Source organism: Aquarana catesbeiana, linkage group LG04 (assembly GCF_042186555.1).
Source record: "Aquarana catesbeiana isolate 2022-GZ linkage group LG04, ASM4218655v1, whole genome shotgun sequence".
Classification (NCBI taxonomy): domain Eukaryota; kingdom Metazoa; phylum Chordata; class Amphibia; order Anura; family Ranidae; genus Aquarana; species Aquarana catesbeiana.
In genome coordinates this window covers 42,688,392-42,716,380 of record NC_133327.1, presented here as the reverse complement: position 1 = coordinate 42,716,380, position 27,989 = coordinate 42,688,392, and the positions used below count along the sequence as shown (strand labels likewise).

Below are 27,989 nucleotides of genomic sequence, written 5' to 3'. Positions count from 1 at the left end.
TCTGTGATCCACAGGAAAAGTACAGCCGAAGAAGCTTTGGCTGTACTTCTCCTTTAATTCTTTTGTTTTGATTATTAAGGATTTAACGCTGATTAAAAAAGTAAGATATGTGCTATCAAATGCCTACATTTAACCAACTGACTGCCATTTTAATATAAGAATACATTTAATAGTGTTAAATGAATGAGACCTGGAATCAGGTGCAGACTGGGACCCTTTGGACTAGAGAGCAAATACAACCAAGTGGCCCTTTGGACTAGGGAGCAAATGCTGCCAAGATGACCTGCCAACCAACTATGCTGCTCTCCTGTCAATCCTGTTACAAATGGCAGATCCCTGCTAGCTTCTGTATGTAAGCAAGCCAGTGGGGATCCTGCGTGATATTATTGACCAAATTATGTCACTCAGGATCTCTAGATCATTTGTTTATAAACAGAAGCCGTCAGGGATCTGCCATTTAGCTGCAGCAGTGCTACTGCTTCTAAATGACAGATCCCTGGCTGCTGTTTATAAGGCAAAAAGTACATCACACTGCATCTACAATTTCACATGCAAATTTAATAAACTGTATTTAGTATTTGCCAACTTACCCACAGGTTCTAGTTCACTATTACCACTATCACCACCTAAACATATCCTATTAGTACTGGTCCAGGGGCAAATGTACGCCTGTCCAGTCCTCCTTTCCCAGGAATAAATATACAGTATATATATATATATATAGGCCTGTATGGTGGCCTGAATTTATGGGAGGAGCCTGGGGGGGTATATAAACAGCCCGCTCACCTGTATCCCTTGTCGGTTCCGATGTGCGATTCGTTATGTCACTAGGCCGACTCTTCCCATCTCACTTCATGGTTTGTGAGTCTGTGTGATCGATTACCCAAGTGTTGCGGCTTCTCCATTTGTGGTCTTCGTCGGCACACTCACTTGCAACTCATGCAAAACTCCAGGTCGCAACTCCTACACAAGTTGGCATGCTTCAGTCTCATTTTCGAACATATGATCACGACACACAATTAGCGTGGCCATGGTTCATCCCCACTCACACTCCAATTTCTCTGTTTTCTTTGTTTTTTCACCTCCCTCATGAGGCTACTTTCTTGCAACACGATATTGCAAGCACGTCTCCAGTAGCACACGACTGTACATCACTTACTACAGAACGGAACATTCCTACTTAGGCCACAACCAGACTTCAGGTTCTCGCCCCAGCACGCCCTGGGGCTCTGGTTGCACAGGTCTGCGCATGACACAGACCAGGCACCCGAGCTATTGGTTATTTTGCCAGTCATCTCCTGGCTGATCTCGGTTGCCCCACAGCCTTGAGTTTTCCAAATTTCCACTCTTCAGCGTTCTCCGGAACGCATCGATTTTCTTCACTACGTCTGTTGCTCCTTTTTCTGTTCTTCATGACCTTTTTCTTACCTATTCCAGTATACTCCGACTCTTCTCTTCCATTCTTACCTTTCAGACTCTTCTTAACATGCACCCCCCCTCTTTATTTTATAGCTGGAGACATGTTGGAGGATGGCAACGAGGACCTAATCTCCGCCCCTTCGTCAGCCTCCGTGGGTTCAGAGCATGGCAGCGCTCAGTCCCTGAGGGGATGGACCATCCCCAAACTCACGGTGGAACTGCGGCGTAGGGGCATTCCCTACCCGACCACAGCCAAGAAGGCCGAGCTGTTCAGGCTGCTGTTCCCACCACCGGCAGCAACTGGACCTGGCACTTAGTAGACATCCCTGCAAACTATTTCCTTGTCTCTCACCCAGCTGCACACCATGGTCAGTACCTTGACCACGGCGGTCTCCAACATCCAGGCAAGAGCAGGAGTCCTGGAATTACGGCCAGTAGTGGCCCCCTGGTCACGGTGGCAGCTCCTGTCCTAGCGCGCCTACCCACAGGTATGCTGGATGTCAATCCCACCATCTATCTTGCACATCTTGTCCCAGCCAGAATTGGAAGGACATCCTAGAGGGCAAGGAGGTAAACTTGGCCTCTCTTCTCATCTCGGTCCATGACGTAGCCGAGAACAAATCCTATGCCTGGGGGGATTTCTCAGTGGTAGTGAGGTCCAAGGATCCTAGACTTAACCGAAAGCTGTCCGTCACTGAGTTCGTTTTGGCGTTTGGCATGTTCAGAGATGTCCTATGCTCGGCCAGCCTCAGCAGGAGGGAAGAGCTGGATTTATACCTCCATGCTGTTGTCGACTTGGGGTACAAGTACGGGGGCTTCACCTTCTATGATTACCACCGCTCATTCACAGCCAAGGCAGCAGCCAAACTTGCTCAGTTCTAAGCCAGCACCAATTGGAGCGTCATGGATACCGAGCTCTTTTGCAGCCACTTTGCGGGCTTAAGTTCCCCGCTCTGCTCCGTTTGCCAGTCCTCCACTCACACAGTGAACTGGTGTTCCAACACGGATGCCGGACACTCCATGACCTTCCCCACCACCTCCAGTACCAGACAGGGCATGCCTGCCCCCATGCAGCACCCCCAGGTGGACAAGTTGGGGAGGCCTGTCCAGTCACTGGTGAAAGCACAGATCTGTAATAAGTTTAACTATGCTACCTGTAACTTCAACCAATGCTGGTTGCTCCACACCTGCGTCATCTGCCACAGAGCACATCCCAAGATCGCATGCACCCTCAAACATCTCAACGCATCATGACTAAACCGTGTGGACGTACAGTGTTTGGGGTTCTACCTCTCCTCTCACCCGTCGCTGCGCTCGCAGTCTTTCTGGTGCACGAATTTACCTCTGGGTTCCCCACGGGGCACATCACCCTACCCCATACCACCCTTGAGTGCAAGAATCTTCTCTCAGCCTCCACCGACGTGCTGGCCATATACATTCTACTACAGACTGAACTGGACCAGGAGTTCATCATCGGCCCCTTTGCTGAGTCACAGTTTGGCACCTGGCGAGTCAGCCATATTGGGCTTGTCAAGGGCAAGGTCTCAAATAAACTCAGTTTGGTTTATGATTTGTCCGCACCTCATTCTTCCCACATCCCTAGTTTAAACTCACTAATCCCATCTGAAGAGTTCTCCCTCAAATACGCATCCATTGACCTAGCCATACAGTTCATTATTAGCATAAGCACGGGCACATGGCTGTCCAAGACAAACATTTCAGATGCCTTCAAACTGTTACTTATCGACCCGTCTTTATGCCAATGGCACTGTATCAAATGGAAAGGTTCGTACTACTTTGCTACTAAAATGACTTTTGGCTCAAAGAGCAGTCCATGGCTTTTCGACACTTTCGCTCAATCCCTCACCTGGATCCTCTCTCACCAAGCGCAATTCAGAAGTCCTCCACTACCTTGACAACTTCCTGCTGATCGAGCGGCCCGGCGAGCCCCCCCTCAGATTTGGACAGGTTAAGAGTAGTGTTTGGCAACCTCAATGTGCCCATAGCCAAGCATAAAGTGGAAGGCCCGGGGCAGTCCATCACCTTCCTAGGCATTACCCTTGACACCCACTCCATGCAGGCCAGCCTACTTCCTGACAAATTATTCCGGATCAAGTCGGTCATTCACACCTTCACCTGCTCATGAGCATGTACCAAGAGACAGCTACAGTCCCTGTTAGGGATGCTTAATTTCGCTATGAGAAGTGTCCCTCAGGGGTGTTCCTTCATTTCACGCCTCCTGGTTTTCCTTTCTCAGGCACAGGACCCTGATCAAGTTTGGACCAAGCAGCAACCGCTGATCTGTGGGACGAGTTCCTTGAGAACTGGAATGGCGTGTCCATGTTCATCCCAGTAGCATCAGCTTTCTCACCTCACATAGTGACAGACACAACAGCCACCACAGGCTTTGCTGCAATTTTTGTCCCTCATTGATTCATAGGTCAATGGCCATGAGAGATTCTCCTGCTCCCTGGGTTTAGCCAGTCATCCTTCCTATTTGAGCTCATCGTTGCAGCAACTCAGGTCTGGGGCCACACCTGGATAGGGCAGACCTTCTCTACAGACAACCTAGCCACGGCCAAAATCGTCAACAAAGGCAGGTCCAAGTCCTTGGCCATCATGTTCTTCTTACGCAGGCTGATGCAAATATCCCTCCAGTACAAATTCAGCGTGCACTGATGCCTTAATTTCCCCTCATTTTTCATGCAGAAACCAGGAGCCGACCTGACCACTTCTCCTATCCCACCCTGGTCGCAGCTGACAATGGGCTGAAAGATCACTTTCGCTGCGCAATCCAGTGAATAAATCGATCACTGTCCCGCAACACAGTGAAGGCCTACCACACTGCCTGGAACATCTACTACAGGTTTCTAGCCTTGGGCCCCTGTTCGGGGATAGGCAACATCAAGCACGTCCTAGCCTTCGTGTCACATTGTCACACGCAGCTGACTTTATCACACAACACCATCAGGCTATACTTGGCTAGTATCCAACATTTCCTGTTCTTAGAGAATCCTGAAAAACCTTCCTTGTTTACGGCTCAAGCTGTCAAAGCCATCCTACACGGCATCCAAAAACATCAGCCAATACCTGTTCGCAAACGCTTACCCATCTCAAGTTCCACGTTCCGGGACATGCCGGCTAACCCCCCTTCGGGTTACCCCCCCTTCGGGTTACTGCCCAACCTGGTCATCCAAGCTGCTATCTACCTGGCCTTCTATAGTTTTCTGCAGCCAGGCGAGTTTACTTACAATGGCCTCGGCTGCCAGGTTCTACGCAGGTGCCACCTGGCCTGCCTCCAAGACCATTTTGTGCTACACCTAGCTGTATCCAAGACCCAACAGTCCAGCAGTGGGGACAACTTTAAATTCTTCCAGACCCACAACGATTGGTGCCCAGTAGCGGCCCTCCACAAGTTGTTGACACACCTGTCTAGCCAGTCTAGCTCCAGCCTGTTGTTCATCAGACATGTTTGTATCTTCGTGGTTAATCTAGGCCTTGACCCCAGTCGGTTTTCTGGGCACTCCTTTCATATTGGAGCGGCATCTGCCGCCTCTCGGTACGGTGTGCCAGAGCATGTCATCAAGGGGTTGGGCAGGTGGAAGTCTGCTTACTTTGCCAGGTACATTCCAAACCCACAGGTTGAAATGGTGCAAGCCTTCACCAAGCTTTCTCAGTAAATGTCTCATCTACAATAAAACATTATTTCCCTATCCTGGAATTTTTGCCCCCTTTTTGGCGTACCGACCAGCTGACCAGGGCACACCTCAGGTCTGTGTTATGTTGTGAGTCTTGTGGCATCTTTATGTGGTTCCATGTCTGTCTCGGTTGGAGGGCTCCAACCATAAATAAGAAGGCTAGTATGGTGGCCTGAATTTATGGGAGGAGCCTGGGGGGGTATATAAGCAGCCCACTCATCTGTATCCCTTGGCACTTCCTTGCACATAACTCTTACTCAATCATCCATTACTTATCTTGGGTATGCCACCTTTTTGGCGTACCGACCCGCTGACCAAGGCACACCTCAGGTTAGTGTTATGTTGTGAGTCTTGTGGCGTCTTTATGTGATTCCATGTCTGTCTTGTTTTGAAGTGACTCTGAACGTGGCATGCAGATGGTAGGGTAAGAATTTGGTTTAAACAACATGAAAGCATGTATTCAGCCCTCTTTACCCTAATACCCCTAACTAAAATCTAGTGGAACCAATTGCCTTCAGAAGTCACCTAATTAGTAAATAGAGTCAACCTGTGTGTAATTTAATCTAAGTATAAATACAGCTGTTCTATGAAGCCCTCAGAGGTTTGTTAGAGAACCTTAGTGAACAAACAGCATCATGAAGGGCAAGGAACACAGTTTAAAGGGGTTGTAAACCCTCAACGTTTTTCACCTTAATGCATTAAAGTGAAACACCTTTTTTGTGCAGCAGTGCCCTCGAGCCCCCCTTATACTTACCTAAGCCCTGTAATTCCTGCGACGGGAACAAGCACACCAGCTCCGGCCAGTGTCTCGTGTCCTGAATGGATAGATCGATAGCAGCGCACCCATTGGCTCCCCCTGCTGTCAATCAAATCCAATGACGCAGCCACCGGGGAGGCGGAGCCGAGTCCTGCTGTCTGTGTCAACAGACGCAGCAGCAGGACACGGGACTGCAACCGCACGGGTGTCCCAAAGAAAATCACTTCTGCGACAGGACACCCTGATGCAGGGAGGAGCCAGGAGCGCCACAGAGGGACCCCAGAAGAGGAGGATCGGGGCCACTCTGTGCAAAACCAACTGCACAGCGGAGTCAAGTATGATATGTTTGTTTAAAAAAAAAAGAAGGAACCTTTACAACCCCTTTGAAGCAGGGTTAGGTTATAAAGAAATATCCTAAGCTTTGAACATCTCACGGAGCACTGTTCAATCCATCATTCAAAAATGTATAGAGTATGGCACAACTGCAAACCTACCAAGACATGGCCGTCCACCTAAACTGACAGGCCGGGCAAGGAGAGCATTAGGCTCTGTTCACAGCTAGGCGTTTTTACAGTGATTTTGCCGCATTTTTGTACAGGTCAAAAGGTCACCATGTAAAAAGCAGAAAACGTCTGCCAAAAAAGAAGCTCCTGTACTTCTTTGAGCTTTAGGGGTTTTGCTTCAGATGACAAAACTCTCAGATGTGAACAGGGGCCATTGAAATGAATGGGATTTGTCTTGTTGGGCGTTTTTAGAGCTAAAGGGGTTGTAAAAGTTCGTGTTTTTTCACCTTAATGCATCCAACAATACACCAGACCCCCCCATTTTACTTACCTGAGCCCCTTCACCTGCTGCGCTCATCCACAATGTCCTCTTTGCCGCTCAGCCTGGCTGTTGACTGGCTAGAGTGGATGGATTGAAAGCAGCGCAGTCATTGGCTCGCGTTGCTGTCAATCACATCCAATGATGTGGTGTCCCGGGGGGTGGGGCAGAGTGATACAGTGAGCGGCTATAGCCACCAGCTGTATCACGGGAGCGCGCCCGCGAGAACTAACCACCAAGTGAGAGAGCTCGCATAAAGGTGGTTATTTCTTGCGGGGAGGAGCTGAGACAGCTGCCAAGGGACCCCAGAAGACCAGGTTCAGGGCCACTCTGTGCAAAACGAGCTGCACAGTGGAGGTAAGTATAACATGTTTGTTATTTTTTAAAAATAAAAAAAAATTTCCTTTACAACCCCTTAAGGCTTACAGCAGAAAAACGCCCAAAAATGCCTAGGTGTGAACAGAGCCTCTATCAGAAGCAGCCAAAAGGCCCATGGTAACTCTGAAAGAGCTGCAGAGATCCACAGTTCAGGTGGGAGAATCTGTCCACAGGACAACTATTAGTCGTGTACTCCACAAAACTGGCCTTTATGGAAGAGTGGCAAGAAGAAAGCCATAGTTGAAAGCCATAAGAAGTTCCATTTGCAGTTTGCGAGAAGCCATGTGGGGGACACAGCAAACATGTGGAAGAAGGTGTTCTGGTCAGATGAGACCAAAATTTTTTGGCCCAAAAGAAAAAAACGCTATGTATGGCAGAAAAATACCTCTCCCCATGGCCATGGATGATCTACTCCGAGCACTGCCTCTCCCCCTCCACTGTTTCACAGGCTGCACTAGAGGGACAGACTGAACCAGTCGTCCTAGAGCAGGGGGAGCTGGAATAGGGTGCCTACAGAAAGGAGTGCCCGAATGCCTTATAGTAGGTGTAGGGGGTCCAGAGGAAGCAATAAGCTGCAAAGCAGGACGGTGGTGGAAGAATTTTACACCCCCCTAAACATCGCATATGGGACAAGATGACTGGCTGCCCACCCCCTGCCGACGTCACTGGCACTGATACATGGAAGGTACCTGGCTCCTCCGTGCCTGCACCATCAGTGCAAGTGATTGCCTGGCTGGGGGATTCCCCTGGCGTGCCGAGAGAGAGGGCTTGGCGTGCGTGCCATAGTTTTCGCCATCACTGCTCTAGACAAACAAAGCTGGTAGAGACATACCCCATAAGACTTGCAGCTGTAAATTGCAGAGGTTCTACAAAGTATTGACTCAGGAGGGCTGAATACAAATACACGCCACATTAACTCTTCACATATTTATTTGTAAAAAACTTTGAAAATCATTTTCCTTCCACTTCACAATTATGTGCCACTTAGTGTTGATATAGATATATATATATATATATATATATATATATATATATATAGTGATATGGCGGATGTTTTGCTCTCATGGTAGATGAGTTTTTGAAGTGAGTTGATGTCAGGCCAAACTGTTTTTAAGGACACGGTAGTCCACTTTAAATAAACAGAATAAAAAGTAAAAGTCCAACACAGATGGGTTACCCACGCAGCAGCAAATACAATTAATTAAAAATACTAAGCCACCTGGCTCTTAAGGCTCATATGCAGTAGACCCACTCCTGGTCTCCAAACAGGGTTCTCCAGCCCCCACCCGGGTTGCTTGCTCTCAGAGACTTCCAGACGTCCTCTAGCCCTAGGGTTGCCACCTGTCCAGGATTCACCAGGTCAATCATGAATCATGTGTCCGGGTTTCAGTCCACCTGAAACCTGGACATAATATTCAAACAGGAATGTGGCTGAGACAGGGCTCAACAGGAGGGTGAGGGGGTACTATGTGTGTTGCATTACTATTTTCTTTGGCGTGCCCAAAGGTGTCCCAGGTCTGTTACTCCTATAGTGTATGCTAAAAAATTTTGTTTTAATGTGCGACGCTAAAGTGTTCGGGTTTGGCTTAAAGAAAATGTGGCAACCCTATCTAGCTCCTTTGACCCGCTAGCCGCCTCAGCTTTCTCAGCTTTGCAGACCCTCTCTTGGTCTCCCAGGTCCACGTAGCTGTCCCAACCTTCCCAGTCCTTTGGTCAAGAATTTCCCCTCACAAGGAATGCAGTCTCTAATAGGAACAACCAGCTCTCCTCATAGAGGTCTCCAAATGGCAACAACTGAACTGAGCTATCCTCAAGCCTGACTTATGATGATCCTGCACACCTGTACACTCACACAGGCTACCGGCAGCTAGAAAAGCCTGGACACAGGATTGAAGGTTCCTTCCCACCCAAGGCACCTTTGAACCTTCAAATCAGGCCCAGATCTGTATAAAAACCCAGAGGTCAGCTTTCTCCTTTCACAACAAACATGCCAGGGCTTCTCAAATGTCACCTTTGAGAACCCTGTGTCTTTTTTTATACCAATTTGCTGAACTCGTATTGTGGCAGGGTCTCACACCATCACAGCACATATGCGCTAGAACTAAAATATCTAGTATGCTGTATTGGATATATTAATTCCATTTTAAGTTTTATGAGTTTCACATCAGAATGAGACCAAGCAAAGTCTATGGCATTCTTGAACAGGTTCCTGTTGGTTTCAGGAGTTCTGTTCATCTAATTTCTCTCAGGAAAACAAAAGACCCTGAGTTTAAACGTTTTATTTCTGCTAGAATAGTGTGCCCCTCTCACAGCTTTGATGGATCTACATCATGGCTGCCTTTGATCCATCATTCATTTTGTATTACCTTTCCCACTGAATTTGGTGCTTTAAGATATGATTGTATTGGGTTCCCACTGTGTAAACCATCACAGATTTTATTTGTGCTATATAAATTAAAAGAATATTACAACATCTTTTTTTATATCTGGATTGTCTCTTTCTCTGGATTTTGTAATAACCAAGCGTTGTCTTTTAGCCAATATTCGCTTCCAAGCTGAGGATCCAAGACACTTGTGGTGTGCACAATTTGCATGGCTTGCCGGGAACTCTGGGAGGTGTCGCTGGTGTTGTTGCCACTGCATTGGGAGCCGCCAAGTCTGAGTGAGTGACTATAATTAACAATGCACTGTTATGCATGATTTTTTTTTTTTTACTCCATGCATGTAATCCTCTTTTTACCCCAGTCATGTGGACAGTGTCCCTTTTGTCCCCTTTTTCCTATGTACTTAGTGCAGGGTAGTTTTATCAAAGCTGAACTCCTGAAAGATAAAGTATAAATATACCTGGTATCTAGGTCAGGAGGTAAAACTGTGGCTCGACTACCCATTTTTACCGCCCCCGGCCACAACTATAAAATAGGCCTAAGTGGTGATTCCCCTCATTTTGTAGAAATTTCCTTTCACTTCCTGTTTGCGTCTTTGGGACAGGAAATAATGGTAAATCTCCCCAGTGTAAAACAGACTGCAAAAAATAAACTGACAGAGGTATTAACCCTTTCCTGACTGGGATCTAGTAATATTCCTGACCCTGACTCCACTCAGATAATATTTTTTTTTTTTTGTCTTGCAGGTATACACCATTCATACAAGGAGCTGCTTTGGCTGCAACTACTGGCATGGCTGTGGTTGGAGGTGTTATCACAGGTTTGTAAATGACATATAGTACATATTTGGATGCAGGATTTTCATAGTTTTTTCATAGTTTTAGCTCTGTATGTCACCAGAATAAATTTAAAATTAAACAATCCAAATAAATTTGAAGTGCAGACATACAGCTTTAATTCAAGGGGTTGAACATAAATATTAAGTATAAATTTTAGGAACTGCAACCATTTTTATACACAGTCCCCCCATTTTCAGGGGCTCAAATGTAATTGGACAAATGAATATAATCATAAATAAAATGTTGAATTTTAATATTTTGTTGAGACTCATTCCTCCTTTCTGATGCTTTGCCAGGCTCTAACTGCAGCTGTCTTCAGTTGTCTTTGTTTGTGGGCCTTTCTGCCTTTAGTTTTGCCTTCAGCAAGTGAAATGCATGTTCAATTGGATTGAGATCAGGTGATTGACTTGGCCATTGCAGAATATTCCACTTCTTTTCCTTCAAAAGCTCCTGGGTTGCGTTTGCAGTGTGTTTTGGATCATTATCCACCTGTACTGTGACTGCCGTCCAATCAAATTGGCTGAATTTGGCTGAATCTGGGCTGATAGTATATCTCTAAACACTGCAGAAATCATCTGGCTGCTTCTGTCTTCTTCAGTAATGGTGCATCCATACGGGCGCACCGGTGCCGCCCCCTCTCTCCTGCCACCCCCTCTAGCACCAATAGATAGATTGCATAAATCTCTCTATGGCCGCCGCTGCAACCCTCTATTCAGGCGTCCGACCCCTTTTCCGGCATCGGGCGCCTGAATTACAGGTGAATTACAGTGTTTTTGAAGCACCATATTAGGCGTCAAAAAAGGTGACCTGCGAGCACCCAACATGGCGCTTGCAGGTCAGTCAGCTGTGTTAGAAAAGCAAATGAATATTCGCTTTACTAACACTAAACCGCCTCTCCGCCAATCAGGTGCTCGGATCTGTTACCCGTCACCTGATTGGCTGAAACGACAGGCGCTGTAATTGGACGCCTATCAGGCGTCCAATCATAGCAGAGGATGGGAAGAGAGGATGGGAGAAGACATTGAGGAGCATCAAGGAGCTTTCCCACCATGACAGGGTAAGTGCAGACGGTGGCGGAGGGCACATTGGCAGAATTTGATATGGCACACTGGCAGCATTTGATATGGCACAGTGGGAGCATTTGATGGGGCACAGTGGGAGCATTTGATGGGGTACAGTGGGAGCATTTGATGGGGTACAGTGGGAGCATTTGATATGGCACAGTGGCTGCGTTTGATGGGCACAGTGGCTGCCTTTGATGGCACAGTGGCTGTGTTTGATAGTACAGTGGTGGCAATTGATGGGCTCAGTGGCTGCGTTTGATAGCTCAGTGGCTGCATTTGTTGGGCACAGTGGCTGCGTTTGATGGGCACAGTGGCGGCAATTGATGGGCACAGTGGCTGCGTTTCATGGCACAGTGGCTGTGTTTGATGGTACAGTGGCGGCAATTGATGGCACAGTGGCTACGTTTGATGGCACAGTGGCTGCAAGTGTCCTTCACTTGTCTGGATGTTGTGAATGGGTTTTTCTTTACCTTAGAGAGGATCCTGTGATCATTCACCACTGTTATCTTCCATGGTAGTTTAGGCCTTCGTATGTTGCTGAGCTCACCAGTGCGTTCTTCCTTCCTCAGAATGTACCAAACTGTTGATTTGGCCACTTCTAATGTTGCTGCTATCTGTCTGATGAATTTGTTTAGTTTTTGAAGCCTGTTTCACTTGGATGGACAGCTCCTTTGAATGCATGATGTAGGTTCACAGCAATAGATTCCAAATGCAAATACCACACCTAGAACCAGACCTTTTACCTGCTTAATTGATGAAGAAATAACTAATTAGTAGCCCACACCTGGCCATGAAACAGCTTTTGATTCAATTGACCAATTACTTTTGGCCCCTTGAAAAAGAGGGGTGGCTATTCTTAAGAGCTGTAATTCCTAAACCCTTCCTCCAATTTGGATGTACTCTCAAGTTAAACCTGAGAGTGTGCACTTTCAGCACTTCAGTATTCACATCACTTCACCATTTCCACATTTTTTATGTTACAGGCTTATTCCAAAATGGATTAAATTCATAATTTTCCTCAAAATTCTACAAACAGTATCCCATAATGACAACGTGAAAGAAGTTTGTTTAAAATTTTTTAAAATTTATGGAAAATAAAAAAACAAAAAAAAATCACAAGTACATAAGTATTTACAGCCTTGTTTCCACTGATCATCCTTGAGATGTTTCTATAACTTGATTGGAGTCCATCTATGGTAAATTCAGTTTATTGGACATGATTTGGAAAGACACACACCTGTCTATATAAGGTCCCACAATTAACAGTGAATGTCAGAGCATAAACCAAGCCCTGAAGTCCAAGACAGGATTGTATCGAGGCACAGATCTGGGGAAGGGTACAGAAAAATTCCCGCAGCCCAATGAGCATAGTGGCCTCTATCATCCGTAAATGGAAGAAGTTTGAAACCACCAGGACTCTTCTTAGAGCGGACCCCCCCCCTCCGGCCAAACTGAGAATTCGGGGGAGAAGGGCTCTAGTCAGGGAGGTGACCAAGAACCCGATGGTCACTCTGACAGAGCTCCAGCTTTTCTCTGTGGAGAGAGGAGAATCTTCCAGGAGAACAACTATCTTTGTAGCACTCCACCAATCAGGCCTGTATGGTAGCGTGGCCAGACGTGAGCCACTCCTCAGTAAAAAGCACATGACAGCCCTCCTGGAGTTTGCTAAAAGACACCTGAAGGACTATCACACCATGAGAAACAAAATTCTCTGGTCTGATGAAACAAAGAATGAACTCTATGGCCTGAATGGCAAGCATGATGTCTGGAGGAAACTAGGCAACACGCATCACGTGGCCAATACCATTTCTACAGTGAAGCATGGTGGTGGCAGCATGATGCTGTGGGGATGTTTTTCAGGAACTGGGAGAATAGTCAGGATCGAGGGAAAGATGAATGCAGCAATGTACAGAGACATCCTTGATGAAAATCTGCTCCAGAGCAATCTGGACCTCAGACTGGGGCAAAGGTTAATCTTTCAACAGGATAATGACCCTACACACAGCCAAGATAGCAAAGGAGTGGCTACGGTAAAACTCTGTCCTTGAGTGGCCCAGCCAGAGCGCAGACTTGAACCCGATTGAACATCTCTGGAGACATCTGAAAACGGTTGTGCACCGGCCCTGCCTATCCAAGCTGATGGAGATTGAGAGGTCCTGCAAAGAAGAATGGGAGAAACTGCCCAAAAATAGGTGTGCCAAGCTTGTAGCATTATACTTAAAAAGACTTAAGGCTGTAATTGGTGCCAAAGGTGCTTCAACAAATTATTGAGCAAAGGCTGTAAATACTTATATACAAGGGATTTTTTTTATATAATTTTGCAAAGATTTAAAACAAACTTTTTTCATGTTGTCATTATAGGTTATTGTTTGTAGAATTTTAAGGAAAATAATAAATTTAATCAATTTTGGAATAAAGAAATAACATCACAAAATGTGGAAAAAGTGAAGCACTTTGTGAATACTTTCCAGATGCACTGTAGAGTTTGTAGAATCTATAACTTTCACACAGACTAAATAAGATACACTTATTTGGGGTTAGTTTTACCACATAAGTGTAGCAGAAAACATTTTAGCCTAAATGTATGCAGAAAAAATATTATTATTATTAATAATAAATTATTTGCTAAATTTTATGATAGAAACTAAGAAAAATGTGTTGTTTTTTTTTCCACAATTGTCATTATTTTTTTCATTTACATAGCAAAAAATAAAAAATAAAAATAGTGGCTAAATAAAATTCAACCCGGAAAAAGAATAGCCTGAACACATTTGTTTTTTGCCTTCCATTGTTCAGAACAAATGCACATGTAGTTCCACAGAATTTTCACGTGTTAAACATAATACAATGTTTTTTTTTCTAGGGTTTATCTTGAAACTACCTTTCTGGGGACAGCCACCTGACCAGAGCTGCTATGATGACACAGTTTACTGGGAAGTAAGTATTGAGAGTTCATATAGACTGAAGATGCATGCCTACATTGTGCTGTGATGCTTCTCATTGTTCTCGTGAAAGTTGGCCACAGACATTAGAGAACGGTGGGATGTAAATGTGCAATTCACCCATTTTACAAAGTCGTCTCTCTCAAGTTTGTTCTAGTTGCAGTAATGCTCCTGTTTAGGACAGTGAAGGAAAAAGAGGTGCTGGATGCAGACAGTCCTGTAAAAAAAATGATCCATCGAAGGTTTTCTAACCTTCATAACTGATTTGTTGACCAAAAATGCTTGTTAAAGCCTCACTCCAGGCAACAGCAAAAAATGACCCCTGCATTGGGGTCTACCTACATGGGTTAAGTTGAAGGGTAGACGAATAAACTCCATTATTTACCATAGGCTTCCAATGCTCTGTGAAACTGGTCCCCTAAAGTACTTCTTTTTACCACTTCACTGGTTTCAGGCTTTCTGCATAAAATGCAGGACCAGCATTCCAGCTTTTATGTGAGGACAACAAATGCCCATCGCATAGCTCCCATACTGTCCCTGATTTCGAGGAACTGTCCCTGATTTCGAGGAACTGTCCCTGATTTGGAACAAAGTCCCTCTTTCCTCCTCATTTGTCACTCATTTGTCTGATCTATATAGCTGTATATAAAATGCACTTTTTATCTTTCAGTGGTAAACATTTCATCCAATTTCTAAATTGCTGCATTTGTAAATTCCAAAAGCCAATATAAAGGAATAGTATTGGTAAAAAAAAAAAAAAAAAAAAATTAGCTAATAATTTTTTTTGCATAATTCTCCTATAAGGGGGCGTGGCAGGGGTGTGTCCTATGCTTACATACTTTTGCTAATAGGCGTCCCTCATTCCCATCTCAAAAAGTACCATCCCCATTCCAGAGCATTGGAGATCAGAGAAGGATGTTGGGGAGTAGTGATTAGGTTCAGTTAAGCGGGGGGTTTGGAGATGTTTGGATGGTGAACCCAAACCCCATTGAAATCAATGGGAGCTGAATCTGTCCAATAAAAATGGGCTAATAGACAAGGGGGTATCAAGAAATAGCATGGGGGGGGGAGTTCTGATAACTGCTTTGGGGAATATGTGCCATACAGTATGGTCGGTTGAATTACTTCTTTCTTTTTTTTAAAAAAAAGCACACAGACCCCCCTGAGGGTCTTCTATTGTTTTTCTTTTGGGGGGGGGGGGCATTTGAAAAGGGTTTGTTTGTTGCAATGCCAGCAATGAATGTCATTTGCCACCAAACTTTTTTTTTTTCCCTTTTGTAAATGTGATTTTTGCTGCAACACGTCCTTCAGCAAGAATGAAAAAATGCATAGACCCCCCCCCCCCCCAAAAAAAAAAAAATGCATACCGGACCCTTCAGTTTGATATGGATTTTAGGGGGAGTTCTACGCCATTTCCTGTCATGTTGTCATGTAAGCGAATGGAGTCGATGACGTCAACAGCAGGAAGCTGTGATGTATAAAAGTGGTAGTAATACTGCTATTATACATGAAGTTCCGCTCCCGATGAATGAGTAAAGGTTTGTTTGGACTGAATCTTGAGCTCATCCCTATCAGGGAGTGAGGAATAAGTTAAGCATTATAGGACCCCACTGCAAGGCTATTTTTTTACATGTTGGAGTTCAGCTTTAAAGCTGTTGTGTGCTGCCTGTCACTCAGTCCTCCCAAAAAAGCCCAATTGAGATTAATCCAAGGCAGGGATATGCAATATGCAATTAGCGGACCTCCAGCTGTTGCAGAACTACAAGTCCCATGAGGCATAGCAAGACTGACAGCCACAAGCATGACACACAGAGGCAGAGGCATGATGAGACTTGTAGTTTTGCAACAGCTGGAGGACCGCTAATTGCTTATCCCTGCCCTTTCTCAACTTTTTCAACCCTTGAAATATCTTTCCAGTCTTAGAGAACACCTGCTTAAAATGACTATACCTACAACTCATGATACATTAGTGTGATAGTCAGTGGGAGGAATGCTCCTCACATTTGTGGTCATTGGGAAAATCGACCTGCTTCTAGATAGTTAAAAAGATAATTGGTGTCAGTGGGAACTTATCTGAAAGGCAGAAATTGCCTCAAGGTACAAGGTCTAAAAACCCCTATCAACCTCTGGAAAAACCCTAGGGTTCTACAGAACCCTGGTTGAGAAACCCTAGGTCTAACGTGCCAAATGTCTAATCCCAGAGTAAGACTGAAACTGAACACCATCCTTTTTTTAAGGAAAAATGGTTATTAATCACTACCCACCCGCCATATAACAATATGACATTGGGAAAGTGGTTCTGTTATCCTGAACGGATGTCATATGACGTGATCAGGATAGCAAGCCGGCGCACGCCCAGTCTAACACACGTGATCAGCTGTGTCCAATCACAGCTGATCATGATGTAAACAGGAAGAGCCGCGTATCGGCTTTCCTCACTCGCGTCTGACAGACGCGAGTAGAGGAGAGTCAATCGGTTGCTCTCCTAACTGGGGGGGGGCTGTGCTGATTGGTTATCAGTGCAACCTCCCCGAGGATGCCACCAGGACCACCAGAGATGGCCACCACTGATCACCAGGTAGTCCACCCATGGCCACCAGGGATTCCAATCTGTGGCCACATATGATGCCAATGTGTGCCCACATATGATGCCAATCACTGCCCATCAGCAATACCTGCCAGTGTCTCCATAGCAGTGATGCCCATCAGTGCCATCTATCAGTGCCACTCATCCGTGTCCATCAATGCCACCTATCAGTGCCCATTCATGCCCACCTATCAGTGCCCATCAGTGCCGCCAATCAGTACCCATCAGTGCCACCCATAAGTACCCATTAGTGCCGCCTATGAGTGCCCATCAGTGACGTCTATGAGTGCCCATCAGTGCCACCTATGAGTGCCCATCTGTGCTACCTATGAGTGCCCATCAGTGCAGCATATCAGTGCCCATCATCAGTGTCCATCAGTGCCACCTCATTGGTGCCACCTCTTTTTTTATTTGTTAGGCAAAAAATAAAAACCCCAGAGGTGATCAAATACCACCAAAAGAAAGCTCTATTTGTGGAAACCGCGCAATTGTCATTTAAACAGAGATAGCGCTGAAAGCTGAAAATTGGCCTGGGCAGGAAGGGTGGAAAGTGCCTGGTATTGAAGTGGTTAACCTCACCATACTTGTCACCATGGAGTGCGAGTGTTTCCAAGCCATGCAGGGACCTTTATGAATGAAGTGTGATCAGGGGGGACCTGTGTGGCTCTGAAATGTTGGTACTTCTTGGTGATCTGAATTAACATTATTTTGTTAAAACAAGGATGGAGAAGAATGCTGTTAAATAGGAATGATGGTACCATCTCTCCCATGACTATAGCTTCCACCATTGACTATGAGCTTAGCATTTTATGGTTGCTACCGATACGTATATCTTCAGCTAAGCCACACTGACCCAGTACAAACATTTGGGGCTGCAATAATGCCACATGATCCCACTGCAATGCCGTGCTGAGACTTTTAGGCCAAAATAATGACACCCCGAGTCCCACAAGTCTTTGGATCTTGGCTTAGAAGTGTGAAAACTTGGAATAAGTAATCTGATTAATTATATGTCTGGTTATACATTACAAAGATGACCTAGATCTGTCTCCTGTACACCTTCAGTTTAATTTTCAACTCAGCAAGTAGACCATATCAGGCAAGTGGCATACATCCAAACTTTTTGAGATAGGAATGAGGGACACCTATTAGCAGAAGTATGTAGGCATAGGACACCCCCCCCCCCCGCCACACCCCCTTAAAGGAGAATTCTACAAAAAAAAAAATAGTTAAACACATAAGTGTTTTTTTTTTACCCATACAATTCTTTTATACTGACTTTTGGAATTTACAAATGCAACAGTTTAGAAATTGGATGAAAGGTTTAGCACCAGCAAAGACTTTCTGAAAGATAAAAAGGGCATTTTATATACAACCATATAGATCAGACCAAAATGAGGGACAAATGAGGAGGAAAGAGGGACAGAGGGACATTGCTCTAAACCAGGGACAGTCCCTCGAAATCAGGGATAGTTGGGAGGTATGCCTGAGTGGCAGATGTACAGTTACATATACAACAATACCCAGTCAATGTAATTCTGCATTCTACGTGGAATAGGTATGGGTAGGATCAGGGCTTTTTTTCAGCGGGAACGCGGGGGAATGCAGTTTCGGCACCTCCAGCACTGAATGTATGTAATAGCATGGGGTGTGGGGTGTGCTGGAGGGTCTATTGATGTTGTCTGCTGGGGGATCTATTGTCACTGGGGGGATCTGATTTTTTGTGAGGGTCTATTGTTGCTGATGGGGAATCTATTGTTGCTGGGGGATATTATGTTGCTGGCTGCTGGGAGATCTGTTGTTGCTACTGGGGGGGGTTATGTTACTTGGGTGGATATTTTGTTACTGGGTGTGATATTTTGTTACTGGGTGTGATACTGTGTTGTGGGTGGCTCACTGTTGCTGCAGGGAATCTATTGTTGTTGGGGTGGAGTCCATTGTTGCTGGGGGAGTCTATTGTGTGGGGATCTATTGATGGGATTCTATTCTTTCTGGCAGCAGGGGATCTATTTTACTGCTTTTCTTTTTATCATTACCATGTTCCACACAAATGATTTAGCACCACAAAATGATACTTGGTTCTGTATTCCCTGAATGGCATTTGTATTGCTAAAGCTCTGTGTATCATAAATAACTACCATTTTTATTTATTAAAATATTGATTTCCCCCAATTATTCATCATTTGCTGCATCCCAGCACTGTTGACCTCTTGCAACCTCTTTGCAACCACGTCCTGCCTGCATGCACTCCAGCACTGGCTGCATAGAATTTCTCAAGGCAGGTGTATGATGGGGGGTAACAGTGGACCATACCATTTTCAAGGGTTTGTTCATACGTGTGGCTATACTGCCTCCAGTTTGAAAAGTGATCAATGGTGGATAACTTCTCCTAGGATTTTTTTGACAGGTGGTGAGATGTCACCTCCTCACCGCCTGCTTTGACCATCAAAATGTTCTTTATAGCATTTCTATGGAACCTGCAGATTTTAAAAGATTGAAAATTACTTTTGAAATTATACCTCTTGACCTTTTTTTTTGCTATACGGCACTGCATTACTTTAACTGACAAATGTGTGGTCATGCAAGGCTGTACATAATTGAAATTTTTGTCCTATTTTTCCCACAAATAAAGCTTTCTTTTGGTGGCATTTGATCACCACTGGGTTTTTTTTTTGCGCTATAAACAAAAAAAAAAAGCTGACAATTAAAAAAAAAAGAAAAACAATATTTTTTTACATTCTGCTGTAAAACATATCCAATTAAAAAAAAAAAAAAAAAAAAGTTAATTTCTTCAATAGTTTAGGCCAATATGTATTCTGCTACATGTCTTTGGTAAAAAAAAATCCCAATAAGTGTATATTGATTGGTTTAAGTGAACGTTATAGCGTCTACAAACGTGTATATACTGGAATTTCTATTTATTTTTTATACTAGTAATGGTGTTGATCAGCGGGACTGCGATGTTATGGCGGATAATCTGACACTAACTGACACTTTGTGGAAACCAGTGACACTAATACAGTGATCAGTCCTAAACATATGCACTATCACTGTACTAATGACACTGGCTGGGGTTAAACATCTATGGTGAGTGTCAGCGGATATCCATTGGCCGGCACCCGCTGATCGGCTTGTGCTGTGTCTAATCACTGCACAGCCGGTGCACCAGTGGTGCATGCATGCCCCCTACCTGAAAATGCAGAATCGCATATATATACGTGATTCTGCGCACAGCGGCTGACCTGTAGCAGTAAATCTACAGGAGGCAGCTGCTAACTGGTTAACATGTTAAATATATGAAATTTTAATGGTTGGGTTTGCATGTAGTTTTAAATAGACGTGCACTATTGAAAAATTTGTTTCATTTTGTTTCATTCGTTTTTTTGTTTTTCATTTATCGGATCATTAGTTATGATCAGCATGATTTGTGGATATGATTGGATCATTTGTAACTCCGGATGCATTCATATTCGTTCCGTTCCATTCGTTTAGATGGGGCATTTGTTACTTTGGATAATTTGTAACTCTGGATGCATTCGTATTCCTTCCATTCCATTTGTTTAGAGGCGCCATTTGTCACTTCGGATAATTCATAACTTCAGATGCATTCGTATTCGTTACGTTCCATTCGTTTAGATGCAGAATTCATTACTTCGGATAATTCATAACTTCAAATGCATTCATATTAATTCCGTTCCATTCGTTTAGATGTGGCAATCGTTACTTCGGATAATTCATAACTTGGGATGTATTCGTACTAACAGTTACTTTAGCCAAATTTGAAAAGGAAATTCCAATAAAAATGTAAATCGAATCTATCCCAAATTAGCTGCTATGGCGCAGAGACCTGAATTGAAGAATTACTGACATCAGCTATTTTACCTACAATTTAATAGTTTATAATAAATAATAATAATAAAAAACTATAATAATAGTTAATAATTTAATTATATATTATTATAACTATAATATAATAAAGTATAAAACTATATAATATATATTTATGTGTGTGTGTGTATATATATATATATATATATATATATATATGTATATATATATATATATATATATATATATATTTGTATGTAATAGGAAATACGACAAAAAAAAAATATTCAAATCTAATCGATTTACTAAACTTATAGGTTGAATCGTTTTTCGATCTTTTGTATTTTCGTATTTTCAGATTTTTGGTCTTTCGGATTTTCTTTCTTTCGGATTTTTTCTCTTTCTAACAGTTCTATTTCGTATACATTCGTCAAGAGTCTTTCTTTCATTCGGATGCTTCTGATTGAATGAATAAGCTGAATTTCATCTGAAAACGAATTTGTAACAAAACAAAATGGACATGTCTGGTTTTAAATGAAAGAACAAGAAGAAACACCAGCAAAGCCCAACAGTCTCCATAGTAAAAGTGGCCTCAGCCAAGGCTCAGTCCAGACCCCCCCCCCCCATGCCTATTGCCCCCCCCCACACACATGGGGCTTATGCATGACTAAGCCCCTTGGCTGGGTGAAATGAGTTGGGGGGTGTGGCCTGGACAGAGCCTGGGCTGAGGTTGCTTTTACTATAGAGAGTGTTGGGCTTTGCTGGTGTATGGTACCTGGGGTGTTTCTTCTTAATATTGCATTTACACCCCTAGCCTGCACCCTCAGTGGGAGTCACACGATTTGGACAGGCAGGAGCCTGGAGCGGCACCTCTAATTCTTTTGAAGTAGTTTCAAGTTAATTTATTATTTTTGTAATTTATCAAATTTTATTAACTAAAGTTTTATAGCTTTTAAAATAATTTGCACAACATTTTTTTTTGAACATTTATTACAGGGTACATGACACTCTATTTGTAAAGCATTCTGGTCTTTCAGATAAGAAGGCCAGCCCTGCCTGTATGCATTTTGGCAGTAAACTAGTTACTTAGGATATCCCATCTCTGCAAGGAGAGATAAGGGTTAGAGCAGGGGTTTCAAACTCAATTTCATCACGGGCCGCATCAGCATTATGGTTTCCTCCAAAGGGCTGTATTTGTAATGCCCCGTACACACGATCGGACTTTCCGACAACAAAACCGTGGAATTTTGTTCGAAGGTTGTTGGCTCCAGCTTGTCTTACATACACACGGTCACCAAATGTTGGCCAACAATTATGTTTGTAGTGACATACTAGAAGTACTATGTGGTTTTTCAGCTCTTTAGCGCCACCCTTTGGGCTCCTTCTGCTAATTCTGTGTTAGTAGAAGTTTAGAGAGTGTTGATTTGCGCTATTCTTTTTGCGTTTTTCATTTAGCGCTATTATTATTTTATTCTTGATATCACTTAAAAATTCATTTGCAATAACTCCATCAGTATCACCAGCAAAGCAGCTTCATTATTATCCCATTAAAGAAGAAGAGAATTGTGCGCTGCATTTGGAGATTTCCTAATTTGCCACGTCACAAATGTTAATTCTCCATTACGAACAAGACCGGCCGCTTCTGCTTCCGAGCATGCGTGAACTTTTGTGCGATGGACTTGTGTACACACGATCGGAAAGTCCGACAACAAAGTTTTGTTGGCGGAAAATTTGAGAACCTGCTAGCCAACATTTGTTGGCAGAAAGTCCGAAAACAAATGTTCGATGGAGCATACACACGGTCGGACTTTCAGCCAACAAGCTCACATCGAACATTTCCCGTCGGAAAATCCGAACGTGTGTACGCGGCATAAGACTAGATGTCTAGATCAGTGGTTCTCAACCTCAGTCCTCAAGTACCCCCAACAGGCCAAGTTTTGGGAATTTCTCTTAGAAAAAATAGCCGTCCAAAATACCAAGCCATTGACTCTGATTTAAAGCACCTGTGCAAGATAAAGGAAAACCTGCAAACATGGCCTGTTGAGGGTACATGAGGACTGGGATTGAAAACCACTGGTCTAGAGCACTCCATCCCCCTTACATCAGATATCAAGAGCCCCCCCCACCATCAGAAGTCAAAAATCTCCCACCCTCCCTTACATCACAGTGCACCCCCTTACCTTGTGCTGCTGCCGCTAAGAAGCTGGGGGTGGAGCTGGAAAGCAGAAAGTGTAGGGTCTGGAGGAGGACCAGAGGAGGGCTGGAGTCAGCTGCCTGAATCTGCTGAATGCTGAGACCAGGGAAGGCAGAGACAAGGGGGGGGGGGCTGCACAGAGAGGCACAGGATCTGTAGCAGGAATTCTGTCCTCCTCTCTGCTGAATGGGGGGGGCAGAGATGAGCCGCTCCACGGCTGCACAGAGAAGCGCAAGATCTGGCAGAGGAGTTCTGTCCTCCTCTCTGCTACCGACTGCTGAGACAAGGTGGGGGCAGAAACGAGCAGATTGCCACAGCTGCAGGAGAGGTGCGAGGGCCACATGAAATTATTTACTTTGTTGAATTTTTTTTTGCATTGTACCTTTATTTTTTATTTATTTTTATCAACTTTATTTCTTTCATAAGGGATGAACAACATCCTTTGTGATAGCATGGGTCATGACAGGTCCTCTTTATGGAGAGATCTTGGGTCTATCAGACCCCATATCTCTCCTCTGGCCTTCAAAGCATGATCCATGATCGATGCATGATTGATGCATGATCAATGTCACACAACATCAGTTCCTCTCACTGTCCTAGGAAGCCGATGCTGCTGGTCGATTGAATGAGATAGCCCTGTAAAGGCAGCGGTGGGAGGGGGGGACCCCCTTCTGCCACCCTGTAAAAATAATGCAACGGCTCAATTGCTACTCGGATCACTTTAATTGTGCAGGGAATTGCTGGAGATGCCAGTCTCAACCATGAACTGGTATAACCATTTCAACCCTACCCTTTTTATAATAGGTAATTATCTGACTGCCAGCAAGTGTTTACATTTCCTAGTAGATTTTCCCTGGTGTTTACATATCGATTTGGCAACAATTTACCTTCAGTTGTGTAACCAGAACAATTAAAATTTGTAGCAAGCCTGGGTATCAATTTACTCGGTGTAACATTATCTTTCACAATATAAAAAAAAAATTGGCCCAACTTTACTGTTGTCTTATTTTTTAATTCAAAAAAGTGTATTTTTCCCACAACAAAGTGCGCTTGTAAGACCGCTGCGCAAATACGGTGTGACAGAAAGTATTGCAACAACCGCCATTTTATTCTCTAGGGTGTTATTAAAAAAAAATATGTATAATGTTTGGGGGTTCTAAGTAATTTTCTAGCAAAAAAAACCCTGTTTTTAACTTGTAAACAACAAATCTCAGAAAGAGGCTCGGTCCTTAAGTGACTCAGACCCATATGCTGTAATTTATTTATTTGTTTGTGGATGGACCAACAGCAGTGTACTGTACCTGAACAGCTGGGATATTAAAAATATGCTTGCTGCACAAAGTGGCCCAACAGGTTTTGCTAAATCATTTACCCAATGCATCATTGACGACATCTGAAAAATAAAGTAATGGATGGTTCAGTTTCTACCTAGTGGTTCCCAACAATTCTTCAAGAACTAATACTGCAAGCTGCAACTTCTAACTTGCTCTGGCCACGCATATTCTTCCAGTTGTCAAGGGGTGTATCTGGAGGCTCTCAATGCTATCCTCCTTCCCAACATCAGCTTACTGCTTTGGCTGCTGGGTCAATTACCAACTAAATCATTAACAGTATATTGAGTCCCATGGAACTCCCTCCAACAATAAGGGACTTGTTGTACTATGTGTTTTAAATCACACTTCCAGTATCTGAACTACCATAGATGTCAACTAAAAAATCAGAACAGGCAACTAATCTCATATTGATGGATTGCATAAAAGATGCATAGAAGAAAATCACTGATAAAACCCTTTGTTTTTTCCTTGTCAAAAGAAGTTTATTGAGTATACAATGTTATAAAGATACGTAAAGTAAGTTTACAAGGATCTATAAAGTAAGCTCATTGTTTTACAGTAGGGTTTATATAGGTAAATATCATTAAATTTCAAATATTAAACATTGGGTTTACGTAAACCTAAATTAAAGATATATATCATTTCCTTAGTTACTTTTGTAGGTATTTAAATGATTTATACCTACTATACATATTGTGTACAAGTAGAGTGTATATAGGTCAAATAAATTCTGATAATGAGCTTTAATCGTAAGGTGGAGAAAAGGAAAGAGAAAGAAGAAAAAGGGTTGAAAGGTAGAGGTATGGTCCACAAGGTTGTCCCGCTCGTCAGTTTATTATTCTTTTTAGTTCTCTTTGAAGCCTTAGAATGGGTGTCTCTGTAAGTCATTTAATCTGTTACCATGGCAACAGGACAGAGTCATTGAAGTTTGACAGGAACTGTTGTTTTATCCAAGGATGCCAAAGTTTTTTAAATTTTGGAATTTGATTTTGATCGATGGCTACCATCTTAGCATGGGACATTATATTATTCATTCTGTGAATTGTTTCTGCTAGTACCAATGTAGGAGATTTCCATGCCTTGGCCACTGTTTGTTTTGCAGCCGTTATTAGTTGGATCATAAGTTTGAATTGAGAGAGTGTTAACCATTCTGGTTTTAGATTAAGTAAAGTTAAATATGGATCTGGTTGTATTATTTTTTTAAATATTTTAGATGCAATCACGAAGACTTCCTTCCAGAAGGTTTGGATTACTGGGCACGTCCACCATATGTGTAAATATGTGCCTATTTCTGGGCATCCTCGAAAACAAAGAGCTGAGGTATTAGGTGAATATTTTGCCACTCTAGCGGGTACAAGGTACCAGCGAGTTAGGACTTTATAATTTGTCTCCAGTGCTAAGATGTTGGGTGAAGATGACTTAGATGTGAGCCATATGTTAGACCAGTCCGTGTCTTCTAAAGTTCGTCCCAGGTCCTCCTCCCACCTCTGAACGTAAGAGGGTCTATTAAGATTTGCTACTCCATATAATTGATTATAAAGTGATGAAATTGTACCTTTAGCAAATGGATCTTTTGTACAGATTGATTCAAAAATGGATAATTGGGATAATGGTGTATCCCCCTTTAGGAATGGTGTATAGAAATTTTTGATTTGGAGATATCTAAATATCTCAGAGTTTGGTAGATCATATTTTTCTCTAAGCGATGGGAATGAAAGGAATGATTTAGATGCTATGAAGTCATTTAGTGTCTGAATGCCTGATGTTGTCCAAGCTTTAAAAGAATTTGGGTAGATCCATGCCGGATAAAAGGCCGGATTTCTGATAAAAGAAAGGAGAGGATTGCGTGGAGATTGTAACTGATATTTGGTTTTTAGTTTATCCCAGAGAGATAAGAAGTGTTTAGTTATGAGATTATGAATTTTAAAGCGGTCTTTAGGATCAAGCCATAATAAATTTGATATTAATAGAGGGTCATTTTCTGCAGCCTCTATAAATACCCATAAACCCTTTGTTTTTTAATCGAATGTCCAGCTTCAACAATGTCAAGAAAACTGTTATGAATGAATTCATTCATGACAGCTGTATTTCCTATGCTGTGATTAGTCCATAGCTATCACATGGTACCTGGGCCAATCACAGAACCCTGTACCATGTGATTAGCTGTAGCCAATCACAGATCACTAGTGATCACAGCTGTCATGAATGTAACCCATTCATTCATGACAGTTAAACTTTGCTGTTACAATGATTATCATTGTAACAGCAAGCAACGTGTAAGATCAATTTTCAAATATACAGTATATAGCATAGTTTGTAGACGCTATAACTTGCACACAAACCAATTACCGTATTCATCGGCCTATAACACGCACTTTTGCCCCCTTAAAATCAGAGGAAAATTGTGTGTGTGTGTTATATGCCGAACGGCTGCCTCGGAGGGGAAGGAGGGAATGAGCCGAAATAGACAGAGCCGAATCTCCTGTGTACTTGGCAGTCATGCCCAGTCCCGTCTCCTAGCATTGACATCCCGCCATTGGACTTGTGTTATGTCCATCATAGGAGCTGGGCCAAGGGGTGGGACTGTGAGCCGAGATGAATACACAGGAGATCTGGCTCTGTCTATTTCGGCAATAACAAGGCTGCAGATGCGCACTGATCATGCTGCAAAGAGGGGCAAGACTGCAGATGGGCATTGATCATGCTGCAATGATGGGCAAGGCTGCAGATGGGCGCTGATCATGCTGCAATGATGGGCAAGGCTGCAGATGGGCACTGATCATGCTGCGATGATGGGCAAGGCTGCAGATGGACACCGATCATGCTGCAATGATGGGCAAGGCTGCAGATGGGCGCTGATCATGCTGCAATGATGGGCAAGGCTGCAGATGGGCACTGATCATGCTGCAATGATGAGCAAGGCTGCAGATGAGCACAAATCATGCTGCAATGATGGGCAAGGCTGCAGGTGGGCAATGATCAGACTGCAATGAAGGGCAAGGCTGCAGATGAGCACAAATCATGCTGCAATGATGGGCAAGGCCACAGATGGGTACTGATCAGACTGCAATGAAGGGCAAGGCTGCAGATGGGCACTGATCATGCTGCAATGATGGGCAAGGCTGCAGATGGGCACTGATCAGGCTGTAATGATGGGCACTGATCAGGCTGTAATGATGGGCAATGGCAAGGCTGCTAATGGGCACTGATAAGGCTGCATTGATGGACACTAACCCTTATTTTGCTTCAAAATTCTTTATTTAAAATGTACGTTTTTTTCCTGAAACTTCCCTCTTAAAATTAAGGTGCGTGTTATACGCCTGTGCATGTTATACGACAATAAATACGGTAATATGCACTTATTGGGATTTTCTTTTACCAAAGACATGTAGCAGAATACATTTTGGCTGAAATTTCACATTTTTATTGGATATGTTTTAGAACAGAAAGTAGAAAAGTTATATGGGTTTTTTTAGTTATATATTTTTTTCAAAATGTTTGGTCCTTTTTCGTTTATATCACGAAAAACAAAACAAAACAAAAAAAAAACAGTGGTGTTTAAATACCACCAAAAAAAATTCTGTGTGAAAAAAAAATGATAAAACATTTAATTTGCATACAGTATTGCACAATTGCCAGTTAAAGTAGCGCAGTACTGAATAGCAAAAAATGCCCTGGTCATGAAGGGGGTAAAGCCTTCTGGAGCTGAGGTGGTATAGGAAGTTACTTCCTCAGTCACAGCT

At 43.4% G+C, this 27,989-nt stretch overlaps 1 protein-coding gene across 1 annotated transcript in view; it reads left to right on the top strand.

Moving 5' to 3' along the window:
- Positions 1–27,989, top strand: part of RHAG (Rh associated glycoprotein) — an 87,777-nt gene that overhangs the window by 54,703 nt on the left and 5,085 nt on the right. Inside the window, exons 7-9 of the mRNA XM_073625120.1 lie at positions 9,612–9,736; positions 10,205–10,278; positions 14,225–14,298. Coding sequence (XP_073481221.1) covers positions 9,612–9,736; positions 10,205–10,278; positions 14,225–14,298 — 273 coding nt within the window. The remainder of the gene's footprint in view (positions 1–9,611; positions 9,737–10,204; positions 10,279–14,224; positions 14,299–27,989) is intronic.